The 15,449-nt window shown below is 43.2% G+C and overlaps 1 protein-coding gene across 6 annotated transcripts in view; it reads right to left on the bottom strand.

Annotated features, from left to right (window-relative positions):
* Positions 1 to 3,037: 3,037 nt before the first annotated feature.
* Positions 3,038 to 15,449, bottom strand: part of Ccdc62 (coiled-coil domain containing 62) — a 39,487-nt gene continuing 27,075 nt past the window's right edge. For 2 of the 6 annotated variants that reach the window (XM_021233302.2, XM_040731391.1), the window contains exons 11-12: positions 11,475 to 11,591; positions 3,038 to 3,823 (exon numbers count right to left, since the gene is read on the bottom strand). In XM_021233302.2, the coding sequence (XP_021088961.2) occupies positions 3,734 to 3,823; positions 11,475 to 11,591 (207 nt within the window). In that variant the 3' untranslated portion in view covers positions 3,038 to 3,733. Of the gene's footprint in view, positions 3,824 to 4,931; positions 5,025 to 8,747; positions 9,906 to 11,474; positions 11,592 to 15,449 lie in introns of those variants that run through there. The other 4 variants (XM_005080630.4, XM_040731390.1, XM_021233303.2 and 1 more) reach the window with 4 other exon arrangements.

Here is a 15,449-nt window from a genome sequence, read left to right as displayed (position 1 = left end):
CTTTAAGTTTTGGAGGTATTTTTACAAACCAAAGAAAAAGCTTAGAGAGGTTAAAATAGCACCCAGGTTCAGCCCAGGTTCACACAACTGCAAAATTTTGCCTCCACGATGTGGTCTCTGCACTTTGACAAGCACACCACTGACTTGATGATACTGGAGTCGCTGTGATTTTTACCAGTAGTGAATCTCCTCATGAGATTTTTGAGTTGCTGGAGGGAGGTCACGGTTGCCTGGTGTTAACCAGAATTCTGCTCTCCATGCCTAGCAGAGAACCTGGTACATGACCATGTTTCAAAAAACAAAAACCAGTGTGAGGGCCAGCAGTTCGGGTGAGTCAATAGGTAAAGGTGCTTGCTGTCCAGCTTGATGACCTCAGTTCAATGCCTGAATGATGGAAGGAGAGAGATGATTCCCAAGCGTTGTCCTCTGACCTTTATTTTAGAGTTGTGGCATGCACATGTACACATACACAAAATAAACACATAAATAAAATTTAATTTAAAAAGTGAGTGCGAGAGCGAGCATAGCACACACCTTTAATTCCAGCACTTGGGGGTCAGAGGCAGGTGGCCTCTGTGATTATGAGGCCAGCCTGGCCTACACAGTGACTAAAAACAGGGTGGAGTATAAAATCAAGGTTTGAAAGAATAAACCAGCCCCATAGAGTGGAGAACAAAATGAATACCTTGCTGTATTGATTAAGTTTTCATCTCCAGACATCTTCAGTAGAGGGGCCTGGTCCATGACTGAGTAAGGATGCCCTTTGGGAGAACTCGGGAAGACAGCAAAGTTTTGGAGACTCACTGAATAAGGCTGTATGCTGTAATAGCCACTGCCACACCGACACACAGCACAATCCACGCAGCCCGTCTCCGGTTTCATCTTGCGCCATCCTGGACTATCAAGTCTGTGCATGCATCATGCTCCTTCCAGAGCCTCAGGGACTTTGCATGCGCTGTTACTACGCCTGGGATTCTCTTCCTGCTTGCCTGTTGAGTGTCTGCTCATCTGGCAGCCCTTGGTTTAGTTGCTACTTCTCTATGAAGCCTCCCTGATTCCTCTACCCTGACCTATGTCCCAGTATCTCAAAATTCTCACTGATGGCACCAGTCTTCCCTGTGATTACTTAAGATCTGTGCCCCCTACTAGAATGTAAGCAGGGCTTACGCTGTTATCTCCCATGCCTGTCAAAGCTGCATGGTGTGCTTGCTCATAATGAATCTGTATGTGTGAGGTGCCAGGGATTAAACCCAGGGCCTTGTGCATGCTGGAAAAGTACTCTACCACTCCAGGCCTCTTTTTAAACTTTGTTTTGAGATCTCACTAGAGTTTCCCATGTTGGACTTGAACTCACTCTGTAGCCTAAGCAGGCCTTCAGCTTGCCATTCTCCTATCTAGCCTTCCCCAAGAGATGGGGTAACAGATGCTTTTTGTTTGTGTTACACATTTCTTGGCTGAGAAACCAGGGTTGGTTAGCACACTGTGCATCCAATAGACTTCTGGAAGGTCACCCATTTTAACCCTGATGCATGTGCCTGGCATCTTAGCTGACTTTATTCACTCTGTTCTCCAGAACATCAGGGTCACTAGCTAGGATCATTCTCCTGGAGGCTTAAGTGATGAACCTTCCTGCAATGTGGGATACCAGAACAATACCAATGTCTTCAAGGAAAAAAAGCTAAAGGCATTACCCTAGCAAGAAGCTTACAGATCAGTGACATAGAAGAACTATGGGTCACTACCCAGAGTGTGACAAGGCTTCCATGACAGGGCTTCCATCCTTGGCCTCATACCACAGTCTCGGTTCTAAGCATTCTCTTGTCATCTTTTGGGTAAAACTGTTTTAAGTGTTTATGTATGATCTTGATTCAGAATTTTTTTAGAGGGGGTGTTTCTATTTCTGTTTAAAATGTCTGTTCAGAAGTTCTAAAAATACCCTGTATCAGTCTTTTCCAATGCTGAGATCATTCTGGCAGACAAATTATAGTGTAATTCAGTTGCCTCCTGATATGCTGGTCTTAAAAATGATGACAAAACGCAAATCCTAAAGGCTAGTTTATCTTGCAACTCTTTCCCACACACAGGAGAAATCGCTCCTTTATAAATATAACATGTAGAGATAGTAGAGTAGATCAAATGAAAGTTGGCCATTCTGAATTTCATGTTAATTAATTCATAATAAATTTTTGTTAGCTAAGAACAGGTGTTGTAAAGCTGGGTATGGTGGTATACTCCTGCATCCCAGCACTTGAGAAACTGAGGCAGGAGGATCACAAGTTGGAGTCAGCCTGGAGTACACACAGGTGTCGTAGATATTTCAAGTCTATGAACTAAAATTACATTTAGCTATAAAATAATGTATTTCATATCCTGTTCTACCCTAAGTTTTCCTACGGAGCATCTAACTGATGTTCCCAGTCAGTAGGCAAATGGAGAAGCAGCCATGAGCCCATCACACAGAGCAGGAAAAAACACTTAGGAGCTGGATTCTCAACTTGGACCCTGGGGCCTCTCCTAGGGCATTCTGGGTTTCCAGCTTGGCAAGTGCTGGTTTAGAATCAGCTCTATATTCTCAGTCTGGCTAGGCACAGCAAGTCTGAAGGGAAAGCCAGTATTTATAGAGTGTAGCCAGCCTTGTTAGTTTCTTTTCAGCACCCTCATTACAAAGGTGAGCTGCACAGCCTTCCCCTCTCATGAAAATCATCTCCCAAGAAACCCCGAAGCCTCTAACAAAGGGGCATTGACCCAGCACAATACAGCCTTGATATCTGCTTAAGAAAATACCTTCCCAAGAAATTAACTTGCCAGGGTGCATTTAAAGTTCCTTGTTAGCCAGGCAGTGGTGGTGCATGCCTTTGATCTGGGTACTTGGGAGGCAAGAGCAGTCAGACCTCTGTGAGTTCAAGGCCAGCCTGGTCTACAAAGCTAATTCCAAGACAGCCAAGGCTACTTAAAGAAACCCTATTTTGAAAAACCAAAACTACATACATAAAGTTCCTTGTTTTAGTCCTGTATAGTAAAAGGAAACCAAAAATTATTTTTGTTATTAAAAATATCTTTTATTGAATGATATTGATCAGTTCTGATAGAAGGGACAGAGGCAAATTGTGTAATCTCTTTTTTTGAAAAAATTAAAAAATTTTAAAGTTAAAATGGAATTTTTAGATTTCAATATATTTTTAAAAATCCATATAAAACTTGATCTTCCAGCAAGTGCTGTCTTGTATAAGTGAACTGCCTACTACAGAGTCAGACAAGATACAGCTGTCGCCTGAGGACAGACTGGCCTTAACTGCCAGCAAGGTGATAGTGTCCCCTTGCAAACATTTTACACCATCTTATCTCATGCCATCAACACAACAAAGTCAGCGCTAAAACCTTAAGAGAAGACTACGTCGTGGTCACAGGCAGGGAGCTGACTCTGAGAAGTTATGGTTATAATGTGAATATATACCCAGCTTGTAAAAAGGCAGACAGCTAACAAAGCATTTTACATGCAGGGTTCTTGATTATTGCCAGGTTAAAAGAGCTTCTCTGGTATTAAGCTGTGTTTGCACCTTGACAGAGTTTTTGTTTTTTTTTTGTTTTTTTGTTTTTCCTTTTAGCATAGTTCCATACACAGGTAATGCCTCATTTCTTTGGCATGAAAATATTTTTTACACAAAAATGGTTCATCAAAAATAAAACATAGTTGCTTTAAGAAGTGAACTTTGGGATTCTGCTCGCCTTTGTATTAAAGGCTGCTTCTGCGGGAATCACAATCCTCTTTGTCTTCAGGTGAAGTATGGTATCCGCTTTCTGTCTTCCAATGAGAATCCTGCTTCTGAGAGAAAACAAAAACAGTCAACACAATGAGAAGGAATTAGCACTGTGTGGTGCACTAACAGTTCCCAGAGTCTGAGATCCTGACTACACATCCTGGCTCTCCTCAGTAAGGTCTCATGCTGTAGCATAGACGAGAAAACTTCCCAGCAATGAGAGCAGAGGAAGGGGGAGGCAGGCAGGGTCTGCTCAGATTTCTTGCCTTCCTACCGGAAAGGCTCTTGTGCTTAACTAGAAACACCTGTGGCACCTATGCCCACGGTCCGGTGGTCTGGAGGAACTGCCCTTAGAATGAAGGTCTGACAGAAGCAAACAGAACCCATGAAAGTGCTTCCTGGGCGACAGGCTTACAGAGCTCGAAGTCACACAATTCTTTCTAGACAGACATATAGAAGCAATCCTCAAATGAAAATGTACATGCCTTTTGAAAAATTATTTTTTCTGAGTCAGGGTCTCACTAGTGCAGCCCAGGCTGACATCTTTCTGCTTCAGTCCTCCCAACTTCTGGAGTGCTAAGATAACCAGTGTTTTATATCATGTATACTATGTCTGGTCTCGGGTTCCCCCCCCCCTTTTTTTTCCTTTTGAGGCAGGGTCTCACTAGGTTTATCTAATTAATGCCTTGAACTTGTAATCCTGCCTGCATCAGCCTCCCCATAGCAATTATAGACTGTACCGGCAGGCCCAACTACCTGCTTTTTTGTTGTTATTGTTGTTTTTCTGTGTAACCCTGGCTGTCCTGAAACTCTCTCTGTAGACCAGGCTGGCCTCAAACTCACAGAGATCCACCTGCCTCACCTCCCAAGTGCTGGGATTAAAGGTGTGTACCACCAACGCCCAGCTAAGATCCCAAATTTTAAAGCTGGATTTGTATACCAACTTCTTTAGATACAAAATTATAAGTATTGAGAACAAAAATGTTTTGATCTGTATTTCTCTCACAAGTAATTGACATTCTACTCAAGCTAATTATAGTAAAAGTAGATCAGGCAAAAGAGGAACAATTATTGGTCAGATGAATGTGTGGCCATGACTCTACATTATCAACATTCTTAGTTACTTATTAATATCAATTTCAAGATTAAGTGAGACAAGCAAAGGTGACCTACACATGGCCACAGTGAATGTCCAAGTTGACTTTGTTTCCTTCAATGACTGACAAGGGTGTTTTTGTCATCTGGCTCTTCTGAGACTTCTAATTTCTAGAAAACAACTCCAAAATTAGTATCCAGGTTACAGAAATTTAAAAAGCACTTTAGATTACTAGACACAAATATATCAGGGGTGCCTTTCAAAGACTTAGGTGGACTTGGTGAACAAGCCTGACAACCTGAATAGGATACCTGAAATTTACAGTGGAAGGAGAGAACAAACTCCTCTACCTCTATGCACAGATGCCGCAGTGCCCACACTGTCTCTCTCTCTCTCTGTCTGTCTCTCTTCCCTCCCCCCCCCGTGGGTGTGTGTGCATGTGCACGCACGCACGCACGTGTAAGAACAAGGCATGGCATGTGTGTGGTGGTCAGTAGACAACTCTTTGTTTTTTGTTTTTCGAGACAGGGTTTCTCTGTGTAGCTCTGGAGGCTGTCCTGGAACTCACTCTGTAGACCAGGATGGCCTTGAACTCACAGAGATCCACCTGCCTCTGCTTCCCGAGTGCTGGGATTAAAGGCATTCGCCACCACTGTCTCAATATTGTTCACTTTTAAAGATTTTTTAAAATTACACTTATTTGTGTGCATGGCATGGCATGGATGTGGAGGTTAAAAGACAACTTGCCAGAATCAGTTCTCAACTTCATCATGTGCCTCCCAGGGACTGAACTTGGAATGTCAGGTTAGGCACAAGAACCACAGACCCACACAGCCATCTCAATGGCTCCCCCCCCCCCCCAACACACACTTTATTTTTTGAGATAGGGTCTCTCTATGTAGCCCTAGCTGTTCTAGAACGCTATATAGACCTGCCTGGTCTCCAACTCACAGAGATTCTCCTGCTTCAAGGTGTGCACTACCATTTCTGGTGTAATTTTTCTTTATTTTATTGTTTGCTTGCTTGTTTGTTTTGGAGCTGCCTTTTGTAGCCCTACCCTCCTGGAACTTGCTATGCAGACCAGGATATACAGATATAGAATATATACAAACAAAACACCCATACACATAAAATAACAATAAATATATCTTTTTTTTCAAGACAGGGTTTCTCTGTGTAGTGTTGTAGACCAGGCTGGCCTCGAACTCACCCAGCAACAATAAATATATCTTAAAAAAATACAAGTGTGGCTGGGGATCGGTGCTGCACTCCTTTAATCCCAGCACTTGGGAGGCAGAGGCAGAAGGCTCTCTATAAATCTGAGGCCAGCCTGTTCTACGGAGTGAGTTCCAGGACAGCCAAGGCTACACAGAGAAACAAGAATGTTAGCATGGGCATGTAATCCCAGAGCTGGAGGACACAGAGGTGGGTGGATTACTGATAGACAGACTAGCCTACTTGGTGAGCTCTGAGATAAAGGTATGTGTCTTCATGTCCGATCACTTTTTGAGGGGTTTGTTTGTTTGAGCTCTAATAAATAAAGCTTGCCTGGAGATCAGAGTGCAGAGCTAGCTAGCCTAGTTAACCATAGAAACCAGGCAGTGGTGGCACACACCTGTAATCCAAGCACTAGGGAGGAGGAAACAGGAAGAGCTATGGCTGGGCAGAGAGAGGAATATAAGGCAGGTGGAGACAGGAGCTCACCCCTTTTCAAGCTGAGGAGTTGGTGAGGTAAGAAGTGGCTGCGGTGCCGGGCAGTGGTGGCGCACGCCTTTAATCCCAGCACTCGGGAGGCAGAGGCAGGCGGATCTCTGTGAGTTCGAGGCCGGGCTGGACCGATAGCCTCCGAAACAATACAGAGAAACCCTGTCTCGTAAAAACCAAAAAAAAAAAAAAAGAAGTGGCTGCGGCTTGTTCCTCCCTCTTTCTGATCTTTCAGTATTTTCCCTATATCTAAAGATCAATTAGAATTCGAGCTACAAGACAGGGTCTCACTAGGTAGCCCAGGCTAGTCTTGATTTCATGATCCTCTAACCTCAGCCTCCCAAATTTCAGGACTACGGGCATAAATCTTAAGCTCAGAAATAGAATGTCCATTCCTGTGTACTAGTTGGAATGCCAAGCATGGTCTAGGGTTGAGTTGCCCCATTCTCAATTGCAGTGAGGGGTTGCCCTGGGTATGGCCAGCAGTACTACAATTTACTCTTTCCTTCTTTCTGTCTGCCTTTTACATTACTAGAGTCCTGCTGTTATTGTCATTGTTAACAGTTGTAACATTTACAAATGGGGCCAGTGAGATGCCTTTAGCAGTTAAAGGTGCCCACCACTAAGCTTGATGACCTGAGTTGTGACCCTGAACCCACATGGTGGAAGGAGGACTGTCTTCTACAGGTTGTCCTCTGACCTCCACCCATGAGCTGTAGCACGTATCTGTTATTCAGTGAATAATACAGCATGAGAGCATGCAAGGAGGAGTGTAGTCTGTACCTGTGCATCCGGCTGGGAGCAGTCCCTGTCCTATGTAAATGTGCACTCTGCTATTAAGCAAAGCTTAAAGAGAAACCTGGAATTATGCCATTTTGTACCCATACACGAGTGTCTGGGAAAGTCAGAACGTGACACTGCTTGTCAAAAGGACAGGAGCCTTGCAGTTTCCTGAGGGAGCATGACCCTTTGGAGCTCCCCAGCATCACTTCCACAGAATTACTACCCTGGTCTCTAGCTGCAGATGATGACGCCTCAGAGGGGCAGACTGGCTGCTCAGAACATTACCCTGCTTCCTTGTTGCAAAAACAAGAATTTTTTATGTATGTTTTTTATTTAAATTAGAAACATGCACGATTCAAATGTGTATCCCGGCTCCCCCCTTCTCCTTCCATCAGCCCCACCCTTACCCCTCCCAGCCCAATCCCCAATCCTCCCCCAGGGAGGGTAAGGCCCTCCTTGGGGGGATCTCCAGAGTCTGTCATTTCATCCAGGGCAGGACCTAGGCCCTTCCCCATGTGTCCAGGCTGAGAGAGCATCCCAAAAACAAGAAATTTTTTATAAAACTGTTTGCTTTTCCTGTTTCTAGCTTTAGCAAGTTCAAAGACATGGGGGAAAGAGTGTGTGAAACTTGTTGCCCAGTACATTTCTGCTGTTTAAATTCTGTTTCCCAACATCTCCCTAATCCAAAAATATTCTGTTTGGAGCCAGTGTTTTGTTTTTGTTTTTTCCAACTCACTGACTTTCTGGTCCTGGCTGCGGAATGCTGAGTAAAGGATGTGATGCCCTTCCCTGATCTACAGAGTGAAGGGTTAGGATTAGATAGTTCTTCTAGGTCTTCCCAACTCAAAATTCTTTCAAACCAAGCTTTCACCAGCCTCGCACAGCTTCAGTATCTTCCCAGTCTACACCCAAGGCCACAGCTTAGTCCCTTTCCCTGCACTTTCCTCTCAATTCCCATTCAAGGTCATTGTCCTCTGACCTCCATCAGCATTTGCACACATATGCATGTGTACCTGCGCACACAAGTGCACCCCAACATGCACGCATAGTCATACAATAGAAACTCTCTCCTCACTGGGTACTACATGGGCACACATGCATGATCTGAATCAGCAGGGGTCAGTGAGACTACTCAGGGAGTAAAGAAACTTGTTGCTGAGCTTAATGACCTGAGTTCAATCACCAGAACCCACATGGTAGGAGAGAGCCACCTGCAACTGCCCACATAATCAATTGATCAATACATATTAAAATACTTAAATGTCAAATTTAAAAAGGAAAATTTTTGTATTGTACAGTATTCTTTTCTTAGGTTTATTTAATATATATGAGTGCTCTATCTGCATGTATACCTTATGCCAGATGAGGGCATCAGATTCCTCTGTAGGTGGCTATGAGCCACCATGTGGGTGCTGGGAATTGAACTCAGGACCTTCCTGAAGAGCAGCCAGTGCTCTTAACATCTCTCCAGCCCTGTACAGTTGTTGTTATTTGGAGTTTTCATTAGAGACACAAAAACAGTTTAACTTAAATGGCTTTCAAATATCTTTATAAGTACACAGATAGCATGTCCAAGGAATGTTCCTTGAATCTGAAATGGGAAGCATAAGTTCTGAGTTCTTACTTCACAATCAGGCAATAGACCTCAAGTCTAGTGTTCTGTACACTGTTTAGGTAGAGGCAATAAAATCTACAAGGCAGCTTACACAACTGCCACTGAAATCTTACTGTGCTCAGAAGAAACAGCAGAAATCAACGTGTAAAATCTAAAAGAATGAGAGATTTTGACTAGGGAGAAGTTTGGTAGGTATGTGTCGTCAAGTCCCTAGATCCAAAAGCAGTTTAAGGCATTATGGGTGAGGAAGGTGCCACACAGTACAGTGAAGGAAGAGCTGGTAAAATCCAGAGTGCTGTTCTATCCTGGCCTCAAAACAAACAAACAAAAAAGATAAAGAATGAAAGGGGAATCAGGAGTAATAGCACACACCTGTAGTACCAGCGCTCAGGAGGCAGAGACAGATGGATCTGTGAATTCCAGAATAGCCAGGGCTACATAGAGAGACCCTGTCTCAAAAACATAAAAAAAGAAAAAAGTGGAGGAGGAGGAGGAAAAGGGGAGAAGGGGAAAAGAAACAATGAACTATGATTAGAGAGACTTTAGGGGAGGAAATGGCAAAGGGCAGACCTTGGTTGGATACTGATCCAAATAAAGAGAAGACAGATGTGTCAATTAAGTGGGAAAGAGCTAGCACATATAGTCATTAGAGGACACTGGTTTACAGTTGGTTTTCTTTTTTTAAAGATGTATTTATTATGTATACAGCATTCTCCTTGCATATATGCCTGTAGGCCAGACAGGGTACCAGATCTCATTGTAGATGGTTGTGAGCCACCATGTAGTTGCTGGGAATTGAACTCAGGACCTCTGGAAGAGCAGTCAGTGCTCTTAACCTCTGAACCATCTCTCCAGCCCCCAGTTGGTTTTCTTGCATGTCATAATGTCATTATGGTTGTTTTTTAAAAAGTCCTCATCTGCTGGGTATGGTGCCACATGTACATAATGTCTGTAATGTAGGAGGTAGAGACAGGAGGATGGTAAGTTCTAGGCTGGTCACATAGTAAGACCTACCCCCACCCCTCCAAAGAAATTACACACCTGAAAGAAATGCATCTCCAAGTATCTATGAGTGAAAAGCTATGTCTTAAATTTGCTCTGAAATGTGTTTGAAAAGCATATGACATCCAGTGAGATGGCTCAGCAGGTAAAGGCACTTGCTGCTAAGCCTGAAGTCCTGAGTTTGATCCTTAGAGCCCAATGGTGGAAGGAGAGAAATAACCCCCAAAGTTGTCCTGACTACCTCACACGTTCTAGTCCTCTGTCTCTCACTTGTGTGTGTGTGTGTGTACATGCACACGTGTACACACACACACACACACACAGGAAAACACACAGGAAAACACACAGAAATGTCAGACATGCAGGCATTTTCCTTTAATCCCAGAATTAAGGAAGCAGAGGCAGGCAGATCTCCATGAGTGAGGTGAGAGTCCAGCCTGGTCTACATATTAATTCCAGGTTAGCCAGGGTTAAGGATAAGACCGTGTCTCAAACATACACACAACGTAAACAAATGTAAAATTTAAAGTATACAGAGGAGGAAGATAAAATTTTAAATGGCAGGTGTTTGGTGGTTATCAGAGATGAGTAATTATACTGTTTTTTTTCTACTTTTGTATGTTCTTAAAATCCTATGTTCACTTTAAATTTGAAAATTTGGAGCCGGAAATGGTGGCACACAGTTTTAATTCCAGCACTCAGGAGGCAGAGGCTAGTCTGTGAGTTTGAGGCTAGTCTGGGCTACATAGTTCCAGGACAGCCAGTGTTAAATAGGGAGACTGCTGCTTTAAAAAATAAAATAAAGAAAGTTGAAACTTTGTGTGTTTTAAAACATCTCCAAGAATCTGGGTGAAGGGTAAGGTACTTGCTACATACAGCCCTAGGCTCCATCTGCAACAGCACAAAAACAGCAAACACTAAGTGCATTCAGATGCCCCACAGATCAAAGGAAGCAGAGGCAGTTTTGACACTGATTGTTTTGGGTTGTGTCTTACTCTCTAGCCCCACAGTATGGCTCTTTATGCTTAGCACACTGCCTCTCTCCTTGAACCTCCATTCTATGAGAACAGCCACCTCCCAGTACTCCCTGAGCCCCACCGCTTAGTGCCATATTCAGACCTTGTCAATGTCTGTCTCAAGAAAAGGGAATCTGGCTAGGGACATAGAACAGTCAGTAAGTGTTAGTCATGCAAGCATGAGGACCTGAGTTTGATCCCCAACACCTGAATAAAAAGCCAGATGTGGTAGGTACATGCTCTTGTTATCCCAGTGCTGGAGAGGTGGAAAAGGTGGATCCCTGGGACTTGCTGGCCAGCCAGACTAGCTTAATCATCAAGCTCAAGGTTCAAATGAGACACCTTGTCTCAAACAATAAGGTGGACAGCTCCTGAGCAACAACACTGAGGTTGTCTTCTAGCCTACATACACCATATACATATACACATGCAAACATGCACATCCCTCCCTGCACAAACACCTACACACAATTTTTTCTGAGGAAGAAAGGGGAACGCACACTTCTGTTGAGATTCTCACAGCTGATGGGCAGCAGGGTGCTCAGCTCCAGATCCGTGACCATCTGCCGAGACTCGGCCAGCAGGCGCTGGAGTTTACTGGTAGGAGAAAAGTCATCCTGAAAAAACAATGCAGTTCAGCACTGTGAGCCAAGGTGCATTTTTGTTTTTACACAATCGTAATTTACAGACACAGATGTTAACTCTCAGTCAACAGCAGACATTAGTATTTTTAAAAATTCCTTTTATTTCTTATAATCTACTCAGTGAAATAATGCAACATAAACAGAACCTACTAGAACTAATTATAAGCAAAAGTTTTTAAACATTTCTTAAATAAAAACTTCAAACCCAGCCAGGTGGTGGTGGCTCACACCTTTACTCCCAGCACTCAGAAGGCAGAGGCAGGAAGATCTCTGTGAGTTCAAGGCTAGCCTAGTTTACATAATGAGTTCTAGGCCAGCCAGGGCTACATAGTGAGACTTTGTCTTTAAAAGGGGGAGAGTTGGAAACATGGCTCAGTGGTTTAGAGGACAGGCTGCTCTTCCAGAGGTCCTAAAGTTCTAAGTTCAATTCCCGGAAACCATATGGTGGCTCACAACCATCTATAATAGGTTTTGATGCCCTCTTCTGGTGTAAAGTCATACAAGCAGATAGAGGACTCATACACATAAAACAAAATAAATAACTTTTAAAAAATCAAGTCATATTAGCAGGTCAAAGTAATTGCAAAACAGAACCCTAGCACTAAAGGTATGTAGAGATGACCTTCAGTTTAATCTTGCTATTTTTTTTTTAAGGGTGAAGATCAGAGGACAAGCTAAAAGAGTCTGTTCTCTTTCCAACATGTAAGTTCTAGGAACCAAACTTAGGTTGTCAGGCTTGGTGGCAAGCATGTTTACCTTCTCTGAGCCATCTAGATGGCCTTTAATTTAAAAACAAAACATTTATTCATTTTGTGTGTGTAGGCTATGTTCCATGACACGAAGTCAGAGGAGAACTTTGCGAAGGCTACCTAGTGGATTCAGGTGTATGGTTCAATTCATCAGGCTTGGCTGTGATTGTCTTTACCCCACAATTAAATAAATGTAAAGGGAGGTGGCCATCTCACCAGTTCTTTTTGGTTTATTGAGACTAGCATTTCACTCTGTAGACCATACTGGCCTAGAACTCACTATGTAGACCAGATCAGCTCAGACTCACAATCATTCTGCCTCTGACTCCACAATGTCAGGAGTACAGGTGTACACTACAAATTCTGCTGTGTTTTCCTTTTCTTTCCTTCCTATGGAATTTGTGTATTTAAAAAAGGAAATAAAGGATTTAAAAATTATTTGTTGGATCTAAGCTTATTGCTCTCACTTATTATTTAAAATCAGACAGTAACACCCCCTTCTTTTCTGAGATAGGGTTTCTCTGTGTAGGCCTGGCTGTCCTGGCACTCACTCTATAGACCAAGCTGGCCTTGAACTCAGAGATCTGCCTGCTTTTATCTTCCTAGTGCTGGATTAAAGGTTTACCATCAAAGCCTGGCTAGCTTTTACTTGTTTACTTTTCTTTTGAAAAATAAGGAAAATGTAGTTGTGGTGGCTCATATCTATAATTCAATCACTGAAAAGGGAGACCCTGTTAAAGGAAAAGAAGAAAGAAGGAAGAGGAGGGTGTGGTGCATACCTAGAACACCAGCACTTGGGCAACAAGTAGGTAGGTTCAAGGTCATCCTTAGTTGGTTGCAAGCCACCTGGGATTCATGAGACCTTGTCTCAAAATCAAGCAAACAAACAAAAACCCTAAACACACACACACACACACACACACACACACACACACACACACACAAAACATAAAAGGAGAGGGAGAATTTATAAACATCCTTTAATTAGAGTTTCATCCTTGCTGTACTTCCTGAATCCTACAGTAAGATACTGAAAGACAACACCACACACACACACACACACACACACACAGAGACAGAGAGACAGAGAGAGAGAGAGAGAGAGAGAGAGAGAGAGAGAGAGAGAGAGAGAGAGAGAGAGAGAGAGAGAGAGAGAGAGAGAGAGAGAGAGAGAGAGAGAAGAGCGTAAAGAAAGCTACGTCCTGTTCCATCACTTTGCCCATTGTCATCAGTAGAATGGCGATTTCAATCAGAACCTAGCTTCCTGGGGACTCACAAAGGTGAGAGCGTTTCTCCTGTAGTAAAGTGTCACACTGCCATTTTTGCAGCCATGTCTTTAAGTTCACCAGTATGTCCCCTTTGATCCTCTGGAAACGGCTGTCACCAGAGGGTATGTGAAGGAATGGGTGGCTAAGGACAGGCAGCTGAGTTTCAAGTTGAAAAAAAAGTCAATGCAGCAGTTTCTGAAAGAAGGAAAAAAGTTTTTAAAAAGAACCTTGAGAGCCGGGCGTTGGTGGTGCATTCCTTTAATCCCAGCACTCAGGGGGCAGAGGCAGGAGGATCTCTGTGAGTTTGAGGCCAGCCTGGTCTACAGAGTGAGTTCCAGGACAGACTCCAAAACAATACAGAGAAACCCTGTATTGAAAAACAAACAAACAAATAAATAAATAAATAGAACCTTGAGTATTGGCAAAATGGCTGAGTTCAACTCTGGAACCCACAATGGAGAGACAAAACCAATATCAGAAGGCTAACTTCAGACTTCCTCATGAATGCACACCCTGCACTCACACATGCACATCACACACAGACAGACTATTGATAAATAAAACTTAAGAAAATAAAAGTAAGCTGGGTAGTGGGTAGTGATGGCACACACCCAGGAGAGAGGCAAAGGTAGGTGGATCTGTGAGTTCAAGGCCAGCCTATGTTCAGGTGGAGCCTTCAACTCATCCCTGCATTATCCAGGAACCCCTATTCTCTCCTCTCTCTCTCTCTCTCTCTCTCTCTCTCTCTCTCTCTCTCTCTCTCTCTCTCTCTCTCTCCCTCCCTCCCTCCCTCTCTCTCTCTCTTTCTCTCTCTTTCTCCAAACCCTGCTTGCTAAGAGTCTCTGAACAAAGGAAAGGGGCAAAAAGGCCCAGTTCTACACTCTTGGTGACTATAGCAACTTCCTCTCCTGCTGCCCAAGTTCCCCCTCCCCCCAAGTGCTCAGTTTTTTTTTTTACCAAGCTTGAGCACAAACCCAGCTTATGGTGGATGCATTATCACCCCTTGCCTACAATCTATAAAATCTCCCTGCCTTAGTTTGGGCTCCAGACTTCTCTGGCCTGTTCTGGGACCAGTGAGCCTGCCCTGTTCTGCTCAATACTCCTGTTGGCTTGATCTGGCTTACTGCATTCGTGAAAAAAACTTATTATTGGAGGGCAGAACACCTATTATCCTGGTCTACAGAATAAGTTTCAGGACAGTCAGGGTTACTCGGAGAAACCCTGACTTGAAAAATAAAATAAAAAAGAAAGAAGGAAGGAAGGAAGGAAAGAAAGACACCTAAAAAGGGATGAGAAGACAATGGGGAAAGTGAGAAAACAATAGGGAAAGTATAAGGGGAGAGAGAGAGAGAGAGAATTGAAAGAATAAAAATTTTCAATTAACCCTAAAAGCCTATGATTTAAAATAAAATTGGTGCTAGATGTGGTGGCACACGCTTTTAGTTCCAGCACTCGATGCAGGAGGATCTCTATAAGTTTGAGGTCAGTATGGTCTACATAGTGTTCCAGAACACTAGTTCCAAGACAGCTAGGACTATGTAGACTCTGTCTCAAAAAAACAAAAATCAACCCCTGTCCCCAAAACCCCAAAAATACATTTCAATGATTTTATTTTACATGTATGAGTATTTTTCTGTATGAATATGCACATGTGTGTTTGATACCTATGAAGTTCAAAAGAGGATTCCTGAAAATGGATTTATAGATGGTTGTGAGCCATCAAACCTGGGTCTCTTGTCCAACAGCAGCAAGTACTACTGACTGTTGAACCATCTCTCCAGTGTATGAGATGTTTCAGTCACACAGCACATGGC

The sequence above is a fragment of the Mesocricetus auratus genome, unplaced genomic scaffold, assembly GCF_017639785.1.
Source record: "Mesocricetus auratus isolate SY011 unplaced genomic scaffold, BCM_Maur_2.0 Super-Scaffold_100025, whole genome shotgun sequence".
Lineage (NCBI taxonomy): Eukaryota > Metazoa > Chordata > Mammalia > Rodentia > Cricetidae > Mesocricetus > Mesocricetus auratus.
The sequence above is the reverse complement of the archived record's forward strand: the minus strand, read 5'-3'. Positions and strand labels throughout refer to the sequence as shown.